This window comes from Ammospiza nelsoni, chromosome Z (assembly GCF_027579445.1).
Source record: "Ammospiza nelsoni isolate bAmmNel1 chromosome Z, bAmmNel1.pri, whole genome shotgun sequence".
Lineage (NCBI taxonomy): Eukaryota > Metazoa > Chordata > Aves > Passeriformes > Passerellidae > Ammospiza > Ammospiza nelsoni.
In genome coordinates this window covers 952,675-975,672 of record NC_080669.1, presented here as the reverse complement: position 1 = coordinate 975,672, position 22,998 = coordinate 952,675, and the positions used below count along the sequence as shown (strand labels likewise).

The 22,998-nt window shown below is 42.0% G+C and overlaps 1 protein-coding gene across 1 annotated transcript in view; it reads right to left on the bottom strand.

Moving 5' to 3' along the window:
- RASGRF2 (Ras protein specific guanine nucleotide releasing factor 2) overlaps positions 1-22,998 on the bottom strand; it is a 122,335-nt gene that overhangs the window by 5,380 nt on the left and 93,957 nt on the right. Inside the window, exons 18-24 of the mRNA XM_059492233.1 lie at positions 21,221-21,327; positions 12,185-12,297; positions 5,917-5,977; positions 5,331-5,434; positions 4,217-4,301; positions 3,038-3,235; positions 141-220 (exon numbers count right to left, since the gene is read on the bottom strand). Coding sequence (XP_059348216.1) covers positions 141-220; positions 3,038-3,235; positions 4,217-4,301; positions 5,331-5,434; positions 5,917-5,977; positions 12,185-12,297; positions 21,221-21,327 — 748 coding nt within the window. The remainder of the gene's footprint in view (positions 1-140; positions 221-3,037; positions 3,236-4,216; positions 4,302-5,330; positions 5,435-5,916; positions 5,978-12,184; positions 12,298-21,220; positions 21,328-22,998) is intronic.

The window sequence follows — 22,998 nt, the reverse complement described above, 5'->3', positions numbered from 1 at the left end:
TTGCCAAATAGGACCAACCTAGAATTTAAAAGGTTATTAGGAAAAAAAAATATTAAAGCCTAATCACAGCCAATTAATCTTTACCGTGAACTATCCACTGTTTATAACAAAACACAGTTGTACACTGTAGGGAGGCTTACTTTTTGAGCATTTCTCTCAGGTTTTTAAATCTTCCCTCAGATGACACAGTCTTCTGAAGCTTGTCCATGAGTGCTTTTGTCTGGGAAGAAAATGCATTTCAGACGTCATTGCTGGTGCATGTAAATGACTGGAATGAGATTCTACCCGAGCTGTAATTCACTTATTATCCCCACCCCATTTCCTAGAGTAGTATAACAGGCATTACTGAATTAGGAACTCAGCTCTACTGCAGTTCCTCCTGTCTTTCTGCAAATGGAGATTAGGCAGCATGATGAGTGATATACAGAACCTGTCTTTATGCTGATATTACCCTGCAAGTGGAGGAAAACCCACATTTATTACATTGATGGTCTGGAATTCAGTTTGCTGTGCACACAAGAACATTACAGATCCTACATGTGGCTGAGGGTCCTCAGCTGCATTTACTGAGGTTGGTGACAGCAAGGGGTGATCACTGCCCTGGAGCTCGCACTGAGCTGATTTTGCCTCCAAGTTCCAGAGAAAAGCTGAATATGTAAATGAGAATTTATTCATGTCTTACACAAATCACTGTCAGTGGGCATCACCAGAACCTGGCTCCTTCTTAAGTGAAATAAATTTGATTTTCAGCCTGTTCAGGCTACTGACTTGAGTGTAGAGAACAATGAGAAATTCATCCTATTTGAAACTGAATTTCCAATCAAGAGAGAGCTGTGGGCAGACAGAGTCACTTTCTTCTATTTGGCAGGCTGATGAAAAACCCAGATTGCATTCCCAGCAGGTACCAGAGGACTGTGCCACAACATCAGTCTGCTGTGGGTTTGGTTTCTTATTTTTTAATTGAAAAGTTTAAAAATCAAACAAGTTCTATCCATAAAAATGTTGGGAGGTAAACTCACTTATAAAAGTTTGTACTGAAAGAATTTTAAACAGATTTTTAAATAGAAGAATGTAGCACCAGCTGTGAAGCAGCTGAGAAAAAGCTGCCTGGAAAAGGTGCTACAGATAGAATTTATTTTAATTGTATTTCTTTGAACCATTTAGAACACAGAACATAAAAGAGTGGATTATCTTCATCCTGACAGGCCTTTTTTTTAAATGTGTGTGTCTTGTTTTTGTGGCTGGCACTTTTTGCTGACATTCTCAGCAGCCAGTAAGGATTTAAAGGAGGTGTTCACTGCACCTAAACTTGAGCTCCTAAATGAGAAAGAAGATTTTTTATCAACAGTCTCCTACTGGGTAGAAAAGCTCAGGAATTTGAGAGGTCCTGACCTCCCTAAAGGCTTTTTGCACAGGCAGTTCCTATTTTAGGCACATGACCAGACTTTAACCAGAGCTTGTAACCACCAGATGTGTCTATCAGAAAATATCTAAATTTATTTTACTTGAACATTTCAGCCATTCAGGGCAAATAGTCTCTGGCACCTTCCAATTACCTTGAAAAGATTTTGCTCCCACAGATTAAAAAAGCTACATGCAAAATTCCTGGACAGAAAATGCCAGTCCCACTATTATCAACACCTTAATGAAGGGATGGGACTACTGCTGAGCTAAAAACAATTTATTACTCAGATAAACATCAGCCTCAAAGGTTGTGAGATTTTAGAGGAGTAAGAAGTCAACCATAGCTCAAGGTAGTCACAAGTTCTTCATTACAATGCAATATAGAACATTCTAATCCAATGGAAAGTTGTGACAGTTTCTTTTGTTTTTCTAACCTATCACCTTTACTTAATTGTGCTGCACTATGAATGCTTTTATCCAATAGGATAAAATTCTATTAAAATGATATATAATTATATATACTTATAATAATCATGTATTGTAATAAATATATACTATGGACATATTATTTCTTGATATTATACATTATTATATTATATATTATAATATCTAATATATAATATGCAATCGCAAATAATATATAAATATAGAATTATATATTATTATATATTATGTATAATAATAAATAATTATAAATATAAAATATAATTTATAATTATTATATAATAATTGCATATAATTTTATATATATAATAATGAAATTATATATAAAATTACACGTACACAAATGTGCTTCTATTATAACATCTAATCTCTTAGCTTACTCTATATAATTACATTACTACACTATAAAACCCTTCACCATCTTACCCAATGAGGTCTCTCACTTACTGAAGGCATATTCTTACTTACAACTACAGAAAAACAAGTTTATAATTTTTCTGCTTAATGTCTGTGTACTTTTATTTTTTCATCAATCCAAGCTTCTTCCAAGGCTGCAACTCAAACACTTCAGTATCTGTGGAAGTTTGTATCTTTCCATTTCCTACATCCCAGGTGGTGGAAAAGCAGAAATATTCACAGGAGGGGCCCTGTCTCAGCCCCTGGGAAAGCCTCTGCACCAAGGGAAATGTAGGTTGGATATTAGGAAAAGGTTGTTTACAGCGGGTGATGGAATCAGAACCCCCAAAATCACTGTCATATTTTCCAAAACATCTCTCTGCCCAGGATTTTTCTCCTGGGAAGCTGAGAAGCCTCAGACAGAAATGAAAACAATAATTATCTGATTTGCTTCTCCCGTGTTTTGCTGCTTTAGAATGTGGCTGGAGATTGTTTACCAACAGGTGGTTGCTTGATTGGTTTCATGCGAATTATTTTGACTTATTGGCCAATTATGGTCAGGCTGTGTCACGACTGGAAGGAGTCACAAGTTTCCTTTATTGTCTTTTTAGCCTTCTGTAAGTATCCTTTCTGTATTCTTTAGTATAGTTTAGTATATAGTATTCTTTTATATAAAATAGTATCATAAAATAATAAATTAGCCCTCTGAGAACACGGAGTCAGATTCATCCCTCCGTCCAGCGACGGGCGTCCCAGCAAACACAAGAACCTGCCGTGGCCGCGTCCCTCTCACCTGTTTGGACACCTTTGCCCAGGTTTTCTTGAGCCTGTAGATGGCACTCCTGTTGAGGGCCGAGGTGATCTCCAGCACGCCGTTGTAGTTGTGCAGGCAGCGGCAGATGTCGGCCACCGCCACCCACTTCTCGATGGCGCTGGCCCGCGAGGGCACATCCGCGTAGCTCATGATCTGAGAGGCCACCAGGTTGCTCATCTGGCCATGGAGAGAGAGGCAGGGGCTCAGTGAGATGGAGCACCATCCCTTCTAACGTGCCAAGGCAGGAGAACCCCCAGGTAAGCATGACAGAAATGATGGCTCTTGGAACACAAACGACTGAGGGAGCTGGGGGTGTTTATCCTGGAGAAAAGGAGGCTCAGGGGTGACTTTATCACTCTCTACAACCCCCTGAGAGGTGGCTGTGCTCAGGCGGGGCTGGGCTCTTTCCCCAGGAACTGACAGAACCAGAGCACACAGCCTCAAGCTGCACCAAGGGAAATGTAGGTTGGATATTAGGAAAAGGTTTTTTACAGAAAGAGTGATAAAGTTCTGGAATGGCTGCCCGGGGAGGTGGTGGAGTCCCCATCACAAAGCCTGGATGTGGCGCTGGGTGCCAGGGTTCAGTTGAGGGGTTGGGGCTGGGTTGGACTCCATGATCTTGAAGGTCTCTTCAAACCCGGTGATTCTGTGAGTTCTGTGATTCATAAACCCAGGGAAAGGGCATTGGAAACAGAGCTTAGGGCAGGTGGAAGGGATGGGGACAGGAAAGAAAGGTTGGGGATGCAATGGGAAGGTCTCCAAGCCATCAGCACCAAAGCTGATTGGGAAGTCTCCCAGTAAAGTTCAAGGAAAATGATAAAGGAAAAAGACATGTGAAGTGATACAAAGGCATTAAACAGGATTGGTGTTATATTTCTCTGGAGAAATTTAAGTTTCTTCAGTAGGCTAAAAAGGACTGTGCTACAGTTTAAAATGTTCTACTCTCCTAAATTGCCACTAAAATGCTGAGTACCAATTATTGAAAATGAGAATCTTCATCTGCTTTGATTTAAATTGTTAATTACAAAGAGGCTACAGCATTCTGTCACTAATAGATAACACATCACATCACATTGCAACACAACACATTTCTGTTCTAGAGGTCAGAGACAGTAGATGGGGTTCCTAGAAAGCAAGTCTGTATTGGAGACTACTTACATCATTAAAATGTTGACTAGTTTTCATAATATAGGGTGTTCTCTCATTTTTATCCATTTTCATCCAGCCCTGCCCAAGGAACTCTCTAGACATTGATGGGAGAAAAAGCAAACAAAATCTTCATAAACACAGTAGAGAGTGTGTCTGCAATAGCCTAAGCAGGATATTTCAAGGATACCTCAATTTGCTGGAAGCTAATAACACAGCTTTACACTAATTCCAGCATCTCACTATATCATTTTTAATGTTGACTTAAATGGTAAATAGTGAAAAAAAATTATTTTTCTCTTAATCCCCTCTCCCCTGTCACCTCATCCCAATTTCCAGCACTGTGACCCCATTTACACCAGGTTATCCCTGTATGTGTGCAAACCCTTTTGTCAGGGTTGAGCTGGAGGTGGCACCGGCCCCACAAGGGACACTCTGTGCCAGGAGTGTCCTCCCCTCTCTACCACAGACAGTGGGGGCAGCTGTGAAGAGATAACCCAGGCTCCAAGGCTCAAAAGGGATCATCTCCAGCACCAAAAGGGCTCAGGCCCCAGCTAACAATCAACATCTCAGTCTGGAGAGCAGATGTGGGAAGAGATAAAAGAAATGTTCCTGACTGTGTTACAAACTGTAAAAGACACACGAGTTTCCACAGAGGCAGAAGCCTTCTGCACCTGAAAGTGTTTGAGACTTTTCTCTGGAGTTTGGACACAGATTCCATGGATGCTTCCCTGGGGATTGAGGGAAAGGATCTCCATGTGTGCCTCACTAACAGCTGGATGGTTAAGAGCCATTGAATCCTAAGTTCTATTATTTCTTCACTAGCCGTAACATTTATAGGTCCTTTTAACCTCATGTTGTATGTATCTATTAGTAGTTTTGCTTTTGTCCTTACTTCTGTGTAATATTAGTTTGTTAAAAGTCTTATATCTGTTAGTTTTTTGTCTAACAAATAAATAAATAATTTATTCTCTAATAGACCGAATCAGCCATTATGAAAGAACTTGTGAACAAGAGTGGGGTTTGGGGTGCTGGCCACCTCCATAAGGCTGCTGCCTGCTGCCAGAGGCCTGGGCAAAGGGCAGGCAGTTATGCAAACCCCCAGCCCCACGTGCAGGGAGCTCACTCGTAGGGGATGCTGCGGAACACGACGTGGTCCAGCAGGGTGATCTGCTCCGCCAGCTCCATGGCCGACAGCGTCTCGAAGCACTCGGGCTTGGGGCAGTCTGCCTGCAAAGCAAGCACAGCTCTCAGGGGGCTCCCCGCGGGCCACAGGGCACGAGCAGCTGCCTGGGGGCCCGCAGTGGGGCTGTAATTAACCTCGGGATCGGGAGAAATGAGGATTAGCAACAATCGCAGACAACACAAACACCGGCCTGGAAATTCATAAAACAGGCACGCACCAGCTCAGGAGTATGAACATGAGTTAATAAACTCTGCATATTCTCCTCTTGTATTTTCACGTATATTAATATCTTCCCCTTTTTTACAATCTTGAGATTTTATCCAAATACTAAAGTTATGACCTGTTCATTTTTGATAGGGGCTCCAAAATCTTACAATCTCTAAACTGAAATTGACATTCCTGGTATAAAAAAAGAGTATATCTATCCAGAAGTACTTTACAGGTTGCAATTGTGTTAAATTTTATTGACTCAAGCACACAACATTTCTCTAGGAGTATTTATGTTTAACTGTCAAGATGAACTTACCATCTGAATGATATCCTCTATTTTCAAATGGTTATCATCTTGATCATCCTGAGAAAGAGTCCTGAAAAATAAAGCGGCAGAACATCCTATATAAATATAATTGTCCATGGTTATGAGAAAACCTTATCATATATTAGCAAAATGGTTTATTTAAAATAAATCCTAAGTCTGCAATTGAGGAGGTAAAGGAAAAAAAAATCTGTAGCCTAAAAAGTCATGTCTTGCTTTAAGTAAAAATGTGTAAACTATTACAGCATCAGAGACATGTAAGATGAAATATTTCCACAGAGGTTTAAGATCTCTCAGCTAATGAATCATGGAAATTGTCCTGTTCAGTCCCACACGGAGCTCAGTGTGCGGAAATGGACAGCAAACTGCAGCTTGTACTTGTAGCAAGGACATGATTTCCTTTCAGTAATAAAAGTGTTAACGAATGTTTCCAATTCTGCTACAGGAAACCCGTGATTATTTCAGAGTAATGGGTCAAAAATTACCTAGGCAAAAGCAAGTATTGATCAAACACCTTCCCTGATGTAGCATATTGGCACATAATATGAATATACACAGGATCTTATCCCTTCATGTGGAAATAACAGACAGAAAGAAACATTGACAACACTGGATTTATCTAATATAGGAGTGAGAAGATTCAGGGAGAAGGAACAGGAGAGGAATGCAAAAGGCTGTCAGAAAGCACACTTTTTTCTTTTCTCTTTTCCCCATAAGGGCTGGAAACACCTTGTGCCTGCAGGGCAAGGCGTGTTCACCTCTCCAGGAGAGCCCTAAGCTTCTTGCCCGGATAATCAGGAGCGGGGCCTGGGTTGCTGTAAATAGCCGGCCAATCTGTCCCGCAGAGCAGCTTATTTTGTATTTTGTGCTGCTCCCCATGCCTGGGGGCCTGCAGGCAGGCGCTGCTCATCCTGCGACAGCAGCCTCTGGCAGTGAACACCACACAGGCCCCGTGCCTCTGCCCCAGGAATCCTCATCAGTCCTGCAAAATCTGAGATGCTTAAATATAACGTCGTGTTATGTTGTGTTTATGTCGGATCAGGTTCTTGCCTTTGATACTGAAATTGTTGTATTTGGTTAATATGAAATAAAGTATGAATTCTGAAAAGACTGAAAGCAGTTAACTTTAATCTTTGCCTCCTGGTACTCTCCACCATCGCTCCTCATGTCTTATGTAGATTTTCAGTCTGTCATTCTAAACAGATGCTTTTTTCCTAGCACAGTGGTCTCATGAAAAAACCCAAGACCAACTCTCCTTTTATCCATAATTATTCTACAGTAAAATCTGCAGAGGACAACAGATCTGAAGACTGGATAATGGTAATTTTTTGACAGCATCAACAGCAGCTTCCACTTCAGTTTGTGCTGTTTTCAGCCTTGGGATCCCCAGTTCCAGCAGAGGGCTGGGGACACTCACTGGACAGCTCCCACTGCCCTCCCTGCAGAGCTCCTGGGAGCTGGCAAGAAGCAGATCCTTGTGGAAAGAGTCACAGGAGACAGCAAAGGCACAGAGGGGCTCTCCTGAGCAGTGTCACCCTCAGGGACGACTCAACAGGGTCACTCCTCCAGTATGTTCAGAAATGAAGAAGAAAATATAAAAGAAATACCTTTCTAATTCTTAGAATCACCAGTTAAGACTCTCTCTCTCTCTCACTATTCTTCATGCCTGAGCAGGCCAAATATTAAAATAATATTCTACTTTAAAGTTTTAAGCATGAGTCTCATCCTTTCTTTGTGGTATATAAAGCATATTAAAAATACTTAAAAGCTAGGGCAAGTTAGAGAGCCTGAAATGTGTTGTTTGGTGAGATCATACAAGGCAGAAAAATTGTTCATCCATCACATTTTGACATCTGCATATCCCTCAATTTCATTTATGTTTAGTCTGAAGAAGAAGAAGGAGGAGGAGCTGTTTCTGGAAGCAACCTGTTTTTCTCCAGATAGGATTATCTATTAATGTTGTTCACTGCTGTTCAGTCTGAACTTACACCTTCCTGCTTCATTATTAGTTAAATTTTATCTAGATTTCCAGGGTTAGTAAATCAGGCTGATAAAGTCTCAAGCAAAACGTACATTGGGAGGTTTGTGTATCTTTCAGAACAGATACTGAATTTAAAAAAGCTTTTTTACCCTGAAGAGAAACCCTGTCAGTCCACACAGCAGAAATCCCATCAAGCAAGAAATACCAGCTGCTTTGTTTGATGACTCAAGGCATGAAGCAGCTCAGCATCTCCCATCAACATTTTCCTTGTCATTCATATTCCAAACACAGCCTTTCCCAGAGCTGACCTGATGGATCTTTGGAACACAAACCAAAACCTTTCCTGCTCCTCTGATCTCTGCTAACAAGGGGATGGATTTTCCAAAGATGTGCATGTATGCAAAGGCTGGGGCAGTTTCTAAAAAGATGTATTTTTACCCAATATCCTTCAGGGTGACATAGAAAATACAAGTGTTAAGCCTCAGAAAGTGTGAACGTTTTTTCATGAATGTTTGAAATGGAATTTTTTACAAGAAATGCTTGTCCTAAGACCATTGTGCATTTGTCAACCTTTCAGACTCAAGAGTAGACTACAAAAACTGAGATGTGGGGACGCCAGGGCCTACAGTGACAGCTGACAGGCAACCCAGAATTCTGATAGAATACATGTTTAAGACAAAATGCCTGCAGCAAGCACCTCTGCAGAACAACAAAATTGTACAGCACTCACTTAGCAAGGGGGTGAGTGACTATTTTTATGAAGGACACATCAACTGGATTACTCCTTCTTCCCATTTTCAACCCATTCCAGAGAAACCTTTTGAATGAAAGTTTCACCAAATCTACCAGTCATGACAGATCTGTGCTAGCTCATGAAAAGCACGCTGTCAGAAAGCTTCAAACAAATTGGTTTCTAAATATTTGTAACAATAGTAAATAAAAGTCCTTCAGTTCCAGGTAATTTGTATTTCCCCTCTAAGCAGAATCAGATGACAGGTCTCAGTTGAGAAGGATGACATCTCTCCAAGGAGCAGGGCATAGGCTGAGCAGCTTTTCTCCAAGCCAGACCCTGAACAGGAGCCAGGAGGGAAACACAAACCCTGGGACCAGCTCTGCATATTCTGCAAGGCAACAGACCAAAGAGATTCACAAGTCCCTGCCTGGGTTCTGTCATTGTCCCTGCAGAAAGAGCCAGGATGCCTAAATTCTGAGAATTTTGGTGGAGAAGATTGTGGCATTCACATTTTCTGAAAAATTCTTTCACCCAGGATTTTTCTCCTGGGAGGCTGAGAAGTCTCAGAGATAAAGGAAAACAATTCTTATCTCATTTGCTTCTCCTGTGTTGTGCTGGTGTGGAATGTGTTTGGAGATTGTTTACCCACAGGTGATTGTTCCATTGGATCCTGCTGTGAGTTGTTTTCACTCTTTGGCCAGTCAGGGCCAAGCTGTGTCGGGACTCTGGAGAGAGTCACGAGTTTTCATTGTTATCTTTTTAGCATTCTGTAAGTATCCTTGCTGTATTCTTTAGTATAGTATAGCATTCTTTAATATATTATAGTATCATAAAATAATAAATTAGCCTTCTGAGAATATGAAGTCAGACTCATCATTCCTGCCTTCATCTGGGGGCAGCACAAATACAATAGAGCATCTCCTCTGTGACAGGGAGAGACTGTGGCAGGAGTGCTGCATTTCTTGACCTTAGTTTTGTGGTTTGGTGCTTCAGGTAACCACAGGCTCCCACCGCAGGGCTCCTTGGTAATGCAAACCCTTCTTGAAGGAACTCAGGAAATATTTTTTCCACTGCAGGCCCTCTCTCCATGCTCAGAACAGTGACTGTAACAGAGGATCCCCAGTGTGCTGCAGAAGAAGGGAGAGATGCCGTGGGATGGACCCTGCAGGACGTGGAGCCCCTCCAGGGTGGCTCAGGGGAGCCTTGGCCCAAAGCTGAGCAGCTCTGGGTCAGCAGGAGCTGGATCTGCAGCAAACCTACAGAGATCCCTACAGACAACAAACAGCCAGAGCTCTCCAGTCCAGTGCAGAGCAGGTTCAGTCCTGGCTGACCTACTGAACCAGCCAGGGCACCATGGGGCACAGAGCAAACCCCACATCATCACAGCCTCCTCCTGCACCACGGCAGCACTTCTGCTTTCAGAGGAAATGTGCAGAGAGCTGTGCTCCTCTGGCCCTGAAGCACATGAACCTCCTGGACTCCTGCAGTTGTGCTCTCAGAGAGGACACAGGCAGGTCAATGCCACCTCTCCTGACTCTGTTTGTTTCTGAGCCCCCAGAAATCAGCTCCAGAATTGTACAAGGATGTTTGCAACCTGCCAGGAAAGCTGAGCCCCCTATTCCCCCATTTCATAACCTGATCATTGCAAAGTTGAATTGCCAAAGAGCAGCTGGCCCTGCCTCTGAGTCCACCACCAGGCTGAGGAGCAGAGGGACCCTTGGATGCCCCAGGACTGAGTGCTCAGTCTCAACAGAGACAGCAGGTCCCTGCTCCCACCACGAATAAAGCTTATTTTCAAAGCTTATCAATATTTCTATTTGAAGAATGTGCAATAAAAATTAAGGACTGTGGAAGAGCAAAGGAACGTGCACTCCTGTGTCCGTATCACAGATAAAGTTACACACAAACAGCTGCTGATTATTCCCTATATCCTATAAGGATTATTATATCCTTATAGCCTGTAAAATTATTCTTTATATCCTATAACTGATTACTCAGTTAGCTGTATAGCCTTGCTGAGAGCCTGTGTCTCCAGCAGCAATTACAGTGTTTTGTTAAACTCTGGAAATCACTCTTAATTACCAGACATTTCCCAGGGGTGATCTGAACACCTCCCCCTTCCAGTGAAAGGGTGAGAAATTGTATTGAAATTTAATTCACATAGAAGCAGGATTGAAATAGTTCACATCAGGCTGTCCAGCATCTATGTCTGTTCAGCAGCACTGCCAGCCTTGAAAAGCAATAAAGGGGTTTTTAGCCAAGGCTAAAAGAAAAAACTTTTTCCTTTTTTTTTTTTGCTTTGCAAAAAAAACCCATAATTTAGAGAATGGTCAAAATTTCAGTCTGAATTTTTGAAAAATTTGTAAAAATGGAAGTATCTGATGAACTGTATTCACTGGTGTATCAGACACCATGCTCAGGTATGCAGTAATCAGTTCTAGGAGGGGAGAGAGGACAAACAATAAAAACCATTTCCTATAACAGCAGTAAAAGGATGCAAATGGAGACAATTCATTGTTTACAGATAAATATACAAAGGTTCATTTTTTGATGCAACTTCTAGTGGAAGTTGGCTCATTTGAAACTTGGTAGAAGAAATTGTTGTATGGTAAAGGCCTATAAATCCATTACTCTCTCAGGAGCAGACCGGGCTTGTTTTAAAACATTTCCTTAAGAAGCTGAAAATTTTAGGGTAATTTTACCCACTGTGAGTAGACTTTGCTGTCACACACATTATCAAAGCCCACATCATCCTCATCCTTCTTGCTCTTTTGACTTGCTGTCTCTTCCAAAGAAACTTAAAACAATGTTTTTACTTGGAATAGCAGCACACACAGTATTATTAAAAGGAGGATTATTTTTGTTTATGTAAGAAGAAACGTGGCTTTAGTAAGAACTTATCTGTGTTTTTTATCTTCTGTTTGATATTTGTCCTCACAAGTGATTTTTTCAGACCTTTTTTTTCATATATCTGTTGGAAACCTGTCGAGTGGTCTTAGAAAACTCAGTCATACTCTATTCATTGCACACTTATTGGTTTACCTGCAGAATACTTAGATAAATGTTAATAAAGCATACTGTAGATTTATCTGTGTTTTTCATGATGTTTTATTTTAATCACTCCTTAGTCTACAGATGTTTCAACTAATTTATTTATTTAATCATAAATAAATAATTTATTTTTTATTATTATTAAGCAACCTAATTTGCTTAATCTTTACTAGTTTACTGCTCCACGGGATTGCAGAACAATGGACTTGAAACCAGTGGCTGTAAAATATTCACGCTTTGCAGACAGAGCTGTTTTCACTCATACTTGAGGGCTGAACTCAAGGCTGCCAGCTGTCCTGCAGCAAAGCTCTCCAATACAGGTATTTTTATGAATGAAACTCAAAACAGGTTCTGCTTCATGGCTCACAAAACACTTAGCAATCCTTCAAAATTAAATACTCTGGAGGGAAACCCAGCCCTGTGAATTCTATGATACACAGTATGTCTCCCTCTGTGCTACAGTTAATATGTAAAATAATTAGAAATGCATTTACCTCAGTATGTTTGCAGTGGCTTTCCTTTCTTGTGGCAGAAGGTCAGGGTCTCTCAAAACTTCCTCCAGCAAATTTAACACATTCATTTTCAGCTCATTGTTCAGCTCAAAATCCTGAAAATGAAAAAACGTTTTACTACCTTTCGTCTTAGCGGCATTGAACAAACAACTGAAAAATTATGTTGTAATGGGTTTGCCTTTTCTTTTTCGATTAGGTTTGAATTTTTTTGTTTGTTTTTATTTTTGTTTTACTATTGCATTTGAAAATATTTAGAGAAAGCTGTGGTACATGAGCAAACTGGCCACAAAAGTAGGATCTCCCAAAGGCATAAATTTTTCTCCTTTTTGAGCTTTGCCTTCTGTGCGGAGACAGGATGGTCAGGGAACCTTCCTTTTCTGAATTATCTGGCCAAGACCCACAACATCCTCTCTGTGTTTAACTGCAGTTCTGGCAGCACTGCCCAGCAGGGCAGGACCCTTCCTCTCACTGCTGCCTCGAGGTTCTCTGTTCATCTCCCTCCCCTCTGGTGTTTCCTGCCTCCTTCCCACCCTCTTGGAAAGTCTGCTTTTTGTGGAGTCCTCAAACCAATAAATTCACTAAATAATCTGTCCCTGCACTGAAGAACCTTGGCGTTTTAATGATCTCTGGGGCAGGCTGATACCTGATACAGGCCTGAGATTCAGGGACATGCAGCAACCTGATCTCAACCTGATCAGATCTTATCTGATCTCTTATCCCATCTGATAAGATCACTTATCTGAATTTGGAGAAATCAGACAGTATTAGACAATCTGCAGATACAGAATGTACAAGCTTTGAGATGGGAAGTTACGGGCAACTCTTGGGGCAGACTCCCAAAACTCTTGTGTTCAGCTGTTCTACAGCATTTTGATAGGAAAGCAAACCCCGACCCTTGAGCTGCCTGGTGCACCACAGATGCTCCCTGATAACCCACAGCTGCTCCCTGATAACCCACAGCTGCCTGCAAGCACGACCACGTGTGTGCAGAGCTCCCTCTCATTTCCATGGCAACGGGAGGCACAAAGTTACTGAAAATGGCCAAGATTTGGCACCTTGGCACAAGAGCATGGTGTTTTACTCCCAAAAAATCCCCACAGCCCCTCCTGTGGTGAGGGGCTCTGGAGATGTGGGCCTCAGGGAGCAGCAGAGCCAGCCCAGGTGAGCACAGCTCAGGTGAACACAGCTCAGGTGAGCACCAGAGCACTCCCACAGCCACCAAGACAGGTGTGATGCCTTGCTCAGGCTGCCCTGGAACAGAGGCTGGATGGAGTTCCAGAATAGAGCAGGGATTTATTAAAAGGATCTCCTCCATGGATGCACCTTGGGCAGCACCAGAGCCCAGCCAGGGCTGCACCCAAAATGAACCAAAATGGTCACAAAATGAACCCAAAATGGCCCCAAAATGCACAGCCGGGCACAGGGTCTCTCCCTGGGATCAGTTCTGCTCCATTTGCACCTTGCAGTTCATTGTCCCATTCCATCTTTAGCCCAGGCAGTCCCACCCTGCTTGTTTTTTTCTCTTTATTCCACATTGTTTGTGCTTTTGGGCTGAGATTTGGATCATTTGTTCCCCAGCTGGAGTAGGAATTGTTTTGTCTCCCTGCTCTGTGCACAGAGCTCACCATCCCCTGATATGGAGCCCAGACCCACACACTAAAGCAGCACAGAACCTGAAAAATAGAAAAGCTAAAACCTGAGGTGGAGCCTCATTTGGAAATGGGAGGCAACAGTTCAGAGCAGAAGAGGAATGAGTGCTCATCACAGGACGTGCCACAGCCACGCTCACAGCACTTCTGAGAAAGGTTATTGCTCCAGTGTCAGAGCTGAGAAGAACAGCAGATTTGCTTTTACAAACAAGCTGTGGGTCTGCTGGTAGATAAAACCAGCACTGAGAGAGAAAAGAAACCATGGGAAGGATTCCACTGATTGACGAATGGAAAAAGAGATTTGCCTTTACAAATAAACTTTAGGTTGGCTGAGAAATTAAATTAGACATTGGAAGGTGAAAGAAACAATGGGGAAGAAAAGCCCCTAAATTCCATAAGAATTAAAAATGAAAAGGGAGGGTTGTGCATTAGAGGGGAATCTTTGGGATCAGGTGTTGTGGGAAGTCTGAACCTCTCAAGTGCCTCAGAAATGGGGAAAGAGAGAAGGGAAATGTGGCTGGGAAATTGGGACACAAAGGAGGCTGAGTCCTCCAAAAATGTGAGAGACCCCAGGGGATGCCCCATGGCCTCTGCCTTTATTGGAATAAAGTCAAAGGACTCCTGTGTCTCCTTTTTGGACATAAACCTCTGCTGTTTGTGGGTTAATTATCCTAACAGCACTCAGACATCACCTGCTCTGGGCATTTCCCTCCTATTACAGCACCTCCTCCTCACTCCTCCAGAGCCTCCTCACCTGGGCCTCCGCTAATTAATACTCTGGAACTGATTAATATCTGTGTCTTATTTTTTCTGGAGATATTCACCCATATTTGAGGGTGTTGGACAACAGGAAGCTGGGGTATCAAACACTCAGCTCAAAGCCAAGAGAGAATTATTGCAGGGCACTGCACTCTGTTTTCTAAAGCACATTTTGTATAGCCATGCTCTGAAATGCCTCCCTTAGGAGCTGTTTTAGCTGTTTGCAAGGAAACACAAGAGAGCCTTTTCGCATATTTGGGGCACAGAAATGAGACTAATTAGAGAAAACACAAGGAATGTAACTAAACTACATGACAGTACTGTGCACTCCAGTGGTTTCAAAAAGAAAATAATCTGAAATATAAAACTATCAAAACTTAGTGAAAGGAGAAACCTTGAGTCTGCACAAGCCTAAGCAAGCAGCGTAAATAATGAGTTTTTCATGTACCTCAGAGGCAGACACTGTGTGAAAGAGTGGTATCTCTGCAGCCTGTGCTACAGAAATATCCCAAATGGGCAGAATCCCAAATATCACCCAGGAGGTGATCCCCCATCCTCACTCAGCCCTGCTGGGTAAAACCCTCGGGCAGATCACATCATCCTGGCCAGCATTTCATCTCCAAGCACAGCTTTCACACCACAACTGGTTAATTCTTTTCATTACAAGACATCTTCTCTCAGGATGACTTGTTTTATTGAAAACACACCCATGACCAAAAAAGTCCAGAATTTAAAAAGTTTTTTCATTTGCAAATAGGATCAGAGAACCTCGCCTATTCAGATTCAGCCAAACCAAAGCATTTCCAGTTTTTGCATGGTTACCTGCTAATTCTTACAAGAATTAATAACTTGGTCATTATCATTAAAACTTGCTTTACTGAGTAATGTCCATAAGATAGTTGTGCTGGAATTGCTGGGGAAACTCAAATTTATGGTTTGCTTTATTAAAGTAATGTAATCTGTTTCTCATAGTGTGATGAGGGAGAAAAAAACCCTATGAATAAAGGTGGGAATCAGAAGAAAAATTAAGAGCTAATCTCTTCCTCTAGTGAAGGCCATTATTTAAATGAAACTGAGATTCCAGTGCAATGAGGCATATATATTTAAAAAATAACAGGGAAAGTATTGCATTTAAACATGTACATGCACTTAACTTTTGTGGAGAAAGGTTGAAAGTTTTGTATCATAAGAATGATACAAACACCAAAACACTTAGCAACCAATTTTAAGTATAATTTAAAAATAAATAAATAACTCTAAATACATGCAGATTATCTCTTGCTGTATTATGGGTGTCACACATGAATATTTATCTGTTTATACTATAGGACAGTTAGATCCACAGGCAGGTAGCTATTTATGGCCTTAGATACATGTGTATGCATCTAATTTTACATAATTTTACACCACTTTTTTGACTTCTAGTTCTAATTTATGTATCAGAGAAGGAATACAGTTGGTCAGACAGGAATCCTTCAATTTCCCAGCAGCAGATTTCAATCTGACAGTGGTTTGGTTCTCTATTAGAGGGTCACATACCTCTAATATATTTTAGAGCCTACAGTAGCCTAAAGATTTGTGGGTATTACTCAGATTTCAAATCATTGGCCAGAAGAAAAGAGAGGGCAGGAGAGGCAGAAGAAAGCAAGGGGAAAAAAAAACATGCTAAGATGCATTTTAAAACTGAAACCAGTAGATTTACTGTAGGTGGTTTACACAGAGAATATATTTTCAAGATTTGACATGAGCTCAGTAACACCCCACAAGCTTTCCCTCTCCCTTTTCTTTAAGTGTTCTTGAGTGAGAGGAAACATTCTGCACCTAAACAATGTGGGGAACACTGAATAATCCAGACAGGTAAAATCGAGCTAAAACAGTAAACATGATTTATATTTGAGTAGGCCAGTGAGAAGAACTACAAAAGAACAGGAGGGAGGGAAGAAAGAGGCAGGAGGGGAGAGAGATCAACTGGATGACTTTTCGAAAGGAAATTGTAATATTTTTAAGTAGATGGGGATTGCCTTACAATTTTCCTGTAACTGTCCTCATGCCAAAAAGAAAGCAGGTAATTACTCCAGTTGCAGCAGATGAGTGAGTCTTAATCTTGTGCACAGGAGATCAAACACCATCAGAGCTCAGTGAAGTTACTCACTGCTGCAGTCCTCCACTGCAGTATTTCATTTTGAAGCATAAAAACACACTTCACCTACCACACACAATTGTGTTGAGCAAAATCTGTGTAAATTCACGTGCAACAAAACACCGGCACAGGTGGAAAGCAGAGATAAATGCAGTTATAACTTGCTTTCAGGAAAACCATCCCTGAGCTTGAGATAAATCTGGCTTACTTCAAGAAAAAAGCTGTTTCAAGGCCGCTTGGGGTCCATTTGAAGTGTAGTCAAAATATAGTGTGTCTTGCTTAGTGTGGCTGAAATGCAGTTTGTTAATATTTCTACAATTAACCTAGCATAAACTCACCAAATATCTTATTCATTATTTTATACATTTAATATGAGGTAAGTGGGGCTCATATAATGGATTTTCTATCTACTTTTTTATTCCAACAAAATGGAAAGAAAGCGAATCGGCCAATTCATGTGAGCCAACACTATTTTTTACTGACTGCAATCATGTTTTCAGAGACAGCGCTCTGTCTCCAGGAGTTGTCCCCATTGCTCAGGTGCTGTCAGGAGCTCCCAGTGGCAATGCTTCTGCTGGAAACTCACCACAGCTCCGTGGGGATGGCCAAGAGCACAGGCTGCACTGGGGCTGGGCAGGCATCAGGCACACATCATGACCTGTATTCCCAAATATGAGCCATGGTCCTCTTCCCAGGCATTGTGGTCACTCTGTAACTGCCCTGGGTTGTAAGATATGTGTGTGTTCCATTCCCACCTGCCAGAGCTGGGGCAGTTCTCTGCTGTCCATGGGGCAGTTCTCTTTATCTCTCCCACAGCCAATCCTCCCTCCAGGAGCTCTCTGCTGTCCATGGCCCATTCATCATTAATCACCTTCTGTCCACGGCCCATTCATCATTAATCACCTTCTGTCCATGGCCCATTCATCATTAATCACCTTCTGTCCACGGCCCATTCATCATTAATCACCTTCTGTCCATGGCCAGGGAGTGTCCCTGCAGGGCTGATCCAATCCCAGCATCCCATGGGGAGATGCCCCGCCCAGGGGAGGAGCCAAGCATTCCTGCCTGGATCCAATCTGAGCTTTGGGACAGCCCAGCAGCCTCTGCCCCCTGCCCTGCCAGAGGAGCAGCTTTCTGCTGCCCTGCACGGCCAGAGGGAGCCCAGGCCCATCTGCAGCAGCCCTGGAGCTGCAGAGGAAAACTCCCCCCTGGTGCAGGATCCCTGCTGCAGCAGAGCCACAGCTGGCACTGCAGGAGGGCTGAGCCCCCGTGGCATGGGGCTGGGGCACCGCCCTGGCGCTGTGGGGCAGGGGCTGTGATCACTCTGGCTGTGGGTTGCTTTGTGCTATTGCATTTGTATTGTTCATTTTCCTGGTAAAGAACTGTTATTCCTGCTCCCATATCTTTGCCTGAGAGTCTCTTAGTTTCAAAATCATAATAATTTAGAGGGAGGGGGTTTGCATTTTCCATTCCAAGGCAGGTTCCTGCCTTCCTCAGCAGTCACCTGCCAGCTCACCAAGGCAGTGACTCAGGGACACTGCTGGGCAGCCAGGAGGCTGTGAGAGAGCTGCTGCAGCTGAGACCTGCAGAGAGGGCCCTGGGAAGAAGCCCTCGCTCAGAGCTGGGGACACTGCAGGGGCCAGATGTGAAAGGTCCCTCCTTGGACAAGCCCCACTCCAGTCTGCTTGCCACAGGAGCTGAAGGAGCTTCCCTTTGCACCACCAGTGTTTAGATAAAAAGCAAGGAAGCATTGCTAAATAAAACAAGGCTGCAAGACCTCACTTAGAAAATGAAAGTCTCATACTGAGACTTTCAGCCCCTGGCCCCTTTTGCCTTCCTATTTTTCCACATCTGCAGGAGCCAGTGGGAGTTTTATCCTCGTGAGCCCTTTCTGCCCCCAGCAAGGCTTCTGCTCCCTGTGATCCTCGGCCTCATCACTTGTGTGTTCATTGTTTGCAACAGGAGAATCCTGCTCTGCTCCTCTCAGTCTCATTTCAAAACCAGAATGTAACCACAAGCATTCTGCTGTTATTTAGGGCAAAAAGAAAGATTTTTGCTGGCATGCAGGTGTCTGAATGAAAAAAAAAAAAAAAAAAAAAAAAAAAACAGATAAAAAAGGAGGGCTATGGAATAAAAAGAACAGAAATGTAAACAAAACAATGTGGAATACCTAAAGCTGCCTTTCACACTGTGCTGGTTTTGGATGATGAGCAGCACAGGTTTGGCTGCTCTCGCTCAGGGTGGTAAAAACAGGGAAGTATGTGTCACCTCACCTGGGGATGGCTTCTTCCCAAAATTTTATCTCTGCCTTGACAGCTCCTCAGGACATCCATTAGTTCCTTGTGCCCTCCACAAAGGGCTGCAGGTCCGGCACTATCATGTGTTAATTTACTTGAAATATATGTGAGGCTTTTATAGTGTATAACCCATGTTTTAAGAGCAATTAATTCTTTTTAAAGAATTGTTTAGAATGGTTTGAAGATAACAAAACCATTTTATGAAAGCCCATCCTCACTGAATAGGCTGATTCATTAAATTTAATTATTCTCTGTTCTGCTCACAGAGAATTCTACATTAAATGCTGTCCATGCAAACATCCACTTATTTTCACTTATTGTGTAAGCTGGATTTTTTTTTCTGTTGTTTTGGGTTTTTGGGGTTTTCTTTGGTCTTGTTTTTGTTTGGGCTTTTTTTGTTGTTGTTGTTTTTGGGGTTTTTGGGGGGCGGGTTGTGTTGTTGTTGTTTGAAATTTTTTTAGAATAAAATCTGCCCTTTCTTTTGAGACTCAAACCTGCTTTTGGCTGCTCATGAAGATGAAGGATATCTCAGCCAAAGTTGCTGAGTATCCAGAGAGCAATGTAAATACTTTAAAAGGTATAAAAGTTTTTGGCAGGTCTGTTGTTCTTAAAGAATTTCAATGCTTTACATTGCTTTGTCATTTTGGAAATTGAATCAGGATTCCCTCACCAGACACTGGTGGCTCAGGATCTGCAGTTTGTGTTGTTACTGTAAAATAAACTTGGAGCTACTGCTCTCCCAGGACTCCACATCTTTACTGCCAACATTTCATGTTGTTTGGCCAGACAGTAATTCTTCACTAGTCCTCCTTAAAGTAATCCTGTCCCATATCTTTTGGCAGCAACTAGTCAGTCTTTTCTGGTTTGCTCAGGCCTGTCCTTTCTCTCTCCCTAGTCTCAGCACAAGTAAACAACACAAAAATCTGATTATATGCTCTGCTGCTGTAGCATTTCTTACTTTCCATGCCAAAGCCCTTGCATTTTGGGTTATTTGCTATATTGGAAGAACAATGGACTAGAAGAACTAAAGAATTAAAATCTGACACCTTTGCCATGGAAGAAATAAATGGCAGTGAGAGACCAGGGAGTGCAGGTAACAGCTTCCACTTTGAAAATGCACAATGAACTACTACTCATTATTTTTGTCCTCTTCATATTTTTACTGGTATTTTTAAAATACCAATTGTAAACATGATGAAAAGCAACTGCAAAAGAATTCAGTGAAACGACTTGTAGTCATTGCCTAACATAGATAAAAGTTTCCACATTTCCACAATCACATAAATTTTAATTAGCATAGAGGATCAGCTCAAGTCATAGAAGACATGTAATATGAACTGGAACACAATAAGCACCTAGAGTAGCACAAAACTGTAATAAAAGTCTGCTGCACTTCAGTTACAGGTCAATATTTGCTTGATTCTGACTTTAATTTAACAGGGAGTCAAAACTTGGTGTACATAGGCTGCTCCCAGTAACTTGAAATGATTAATCACTCCCATGATACCAAGATAGATTTTAGTAATCTCTTCTGGGCTGTTCAGCTTTTCAAACAAACCAATTTTCCCACTTACACCTCTTAGTGAGTTAATTCTCTAGCAAACTTAGCCTCTACGAAAATTAAACCCTTTATATAGGAAAAAGGGAATTGATTTCACATAAGAGAGTTTGACATTGCTGCAATTAGCTTTTGAGATTAAGTATCCTTTATTAGCAACCTGAAGTGACAAAGCAGTCTGTAAGTGCCATGAAGCACCCTCTGCACGGGTGTACAAAAATCGCTCATCCTTCCTTTCTTTCCCTTTCATTTCCCTTTCCTTCCCTTCCCCTTCCTTTCCTTTCCCTGAACTTCCCTTCCCTATTTTCAGTACTCCTCTGCATCCATGTCAAATTCTCCCAGCACATTCCCCACCTGACAACGTAAAGGATATTTTATCTACGATATTACACAAACCACTCGTGTTTCTTGCCCTCCCTCCCCTGCCAACACCGCTCTGCCATCACAAACCGAACCCACCGACACGATTTCCCGTGCGCAATCCACCGCAAATAAATAAACGGATGAAGTTGTGCCTGAACACAGGAGCTGTTTACCCCAGGCAGAGCAGCTGGGCAGGGCTGCCCGTGGCAGAAGCAGCGTGAGCAGCTGAGCCCTGTGAGTTGGAGGGGGTACCTGTGAATGTTTGGAGACCCAGTGGCGCAGCACGTTGAGGACGCGGTTGGTGGCGGCCCTGCGGATGATGAACTCCTTGTCGCACGTGCGCTCCAAGTTGTTGAACCCTGCACACAAAAAAACCCACGCTGCAGTCAAAGGGATGGGGAAAACTAAAAGTAAAATTAAAATTTAAAAAACAATAGAGGTGACCTGGGTAAACTGAAGGCTAACAGGATATTTCTGTGCAATAAAAGGAAAGGCATCCGACAGACGGTGAAATGTGAACATCTGTTGTTATCTTGTTGTATTTCATATTTCTAGAGTCCCATGCTGTTGCAATCATATTTCTAAAGTCCTGTACCTTCTCAGTGATATTTCTCATGGTCAGCTCCTCACAGCACAGACTTCTTCCTCTGCTTGTTGCTGCTTCTTAGTCAGTGCTCCTTCCAGGCTCTCCCTGACCGGAAAGCCCACCCCCTTATATCCTGGATGCCTTCACGAGCCACAGCTGCTGCTCAATTAAGGACTTCACAGCTGTGGCTCATTTAGAACAACTAGGACTGGGGCACAGCCACTTACACAATACAGATATTTACTAGGACTATTACTATATTACTATAAACATCTAGAGCAAAGACATTCTGCAGCATCAGCGCAACACAGCCTTGCCCATCACAGCACAGACACCTCCCGGGGTGAGCACTCATCTTTAGAAAGGTGAAGAATAATTGCCTGTGCAATTAAATTTCAATGCCTCCCTTCAGCATGGAAGAAATAAAATAAAGTGTATCAAGAAATAAAGTGAATTAAAAACCTCTGAAAACAAAGGAGGATTTGGGTTTTTTTCAGTATGGAAGACATTTACAGCAAGGAAAAGGACCAGACCAAAGCTAGGCCTGTAATCAAACAGATTTGAAAAGTCAGTATGACTTAGGAAAGGGAAACAGGTAAATTTCAAAACTAGTAAAGAACAAGGAGAGGAAAACAGTTTAAACGCAGAGGAGAAAAAGGTCAACGTGAGAAATCTTCCTTCTCAAGAGCAGTATTGCACAGGCTCGAGTAATCAACAAGTCAAATAAGTTATTTGGGGTTTTTTACCACTGGGATGACAAGAAAATGGAAAGATATATGGAAAACACATTTATAGACCCAACTGCCTGAAAATGAAGATTTTCCAGATGCAGTGTTTCCCTACTCATGTATTATGGACAATTACAGACAATTTCTTTTTTTTTTTTTTTTTCCCTTTCTTTTTTTTTGGTCAGCAATATTTACTTATAAAGAAATAGTTTTAATAACAACCAAGAAACTTTTTTGCTGCATTCATATTACTGCTTCTCTTTTCATTCTGCTGTAGCTTTATTAAAAAAAAAATCCATATGCTAAAATGATGATTACCTTACTATTTTACTAATAATGAAATTGCTACACTAAGCCCTTGGATGTCTTTTTTGACAATGATAACTCTGAAGATAGACTTGAGAAGCTTGCATTTTTCTAAGTTTTTGTCAGATTTGCTCTTGCACTGTGCTGCTCTCCATTCCACTCAGGGCACAGTCCAGGAACAGCTGGGAACACCCTCCCATATGACCTGTACTTTACTATTTTTTTGGCATAAAAGCTGCTCGAAAGCCCATGTTGTACTATAAATAGCACAGGCAGATTAAACTTCTATTTCTTCTGTTATAAACCCATTGGAGGGTGTTCTGGAGGCTTGTATTAGTTTTGCTCTATTCTTACAACAGACAATCCAGAAAGCCCAAATTGCTGCTCTGCTCTGTATTTTTTGGCAAGAC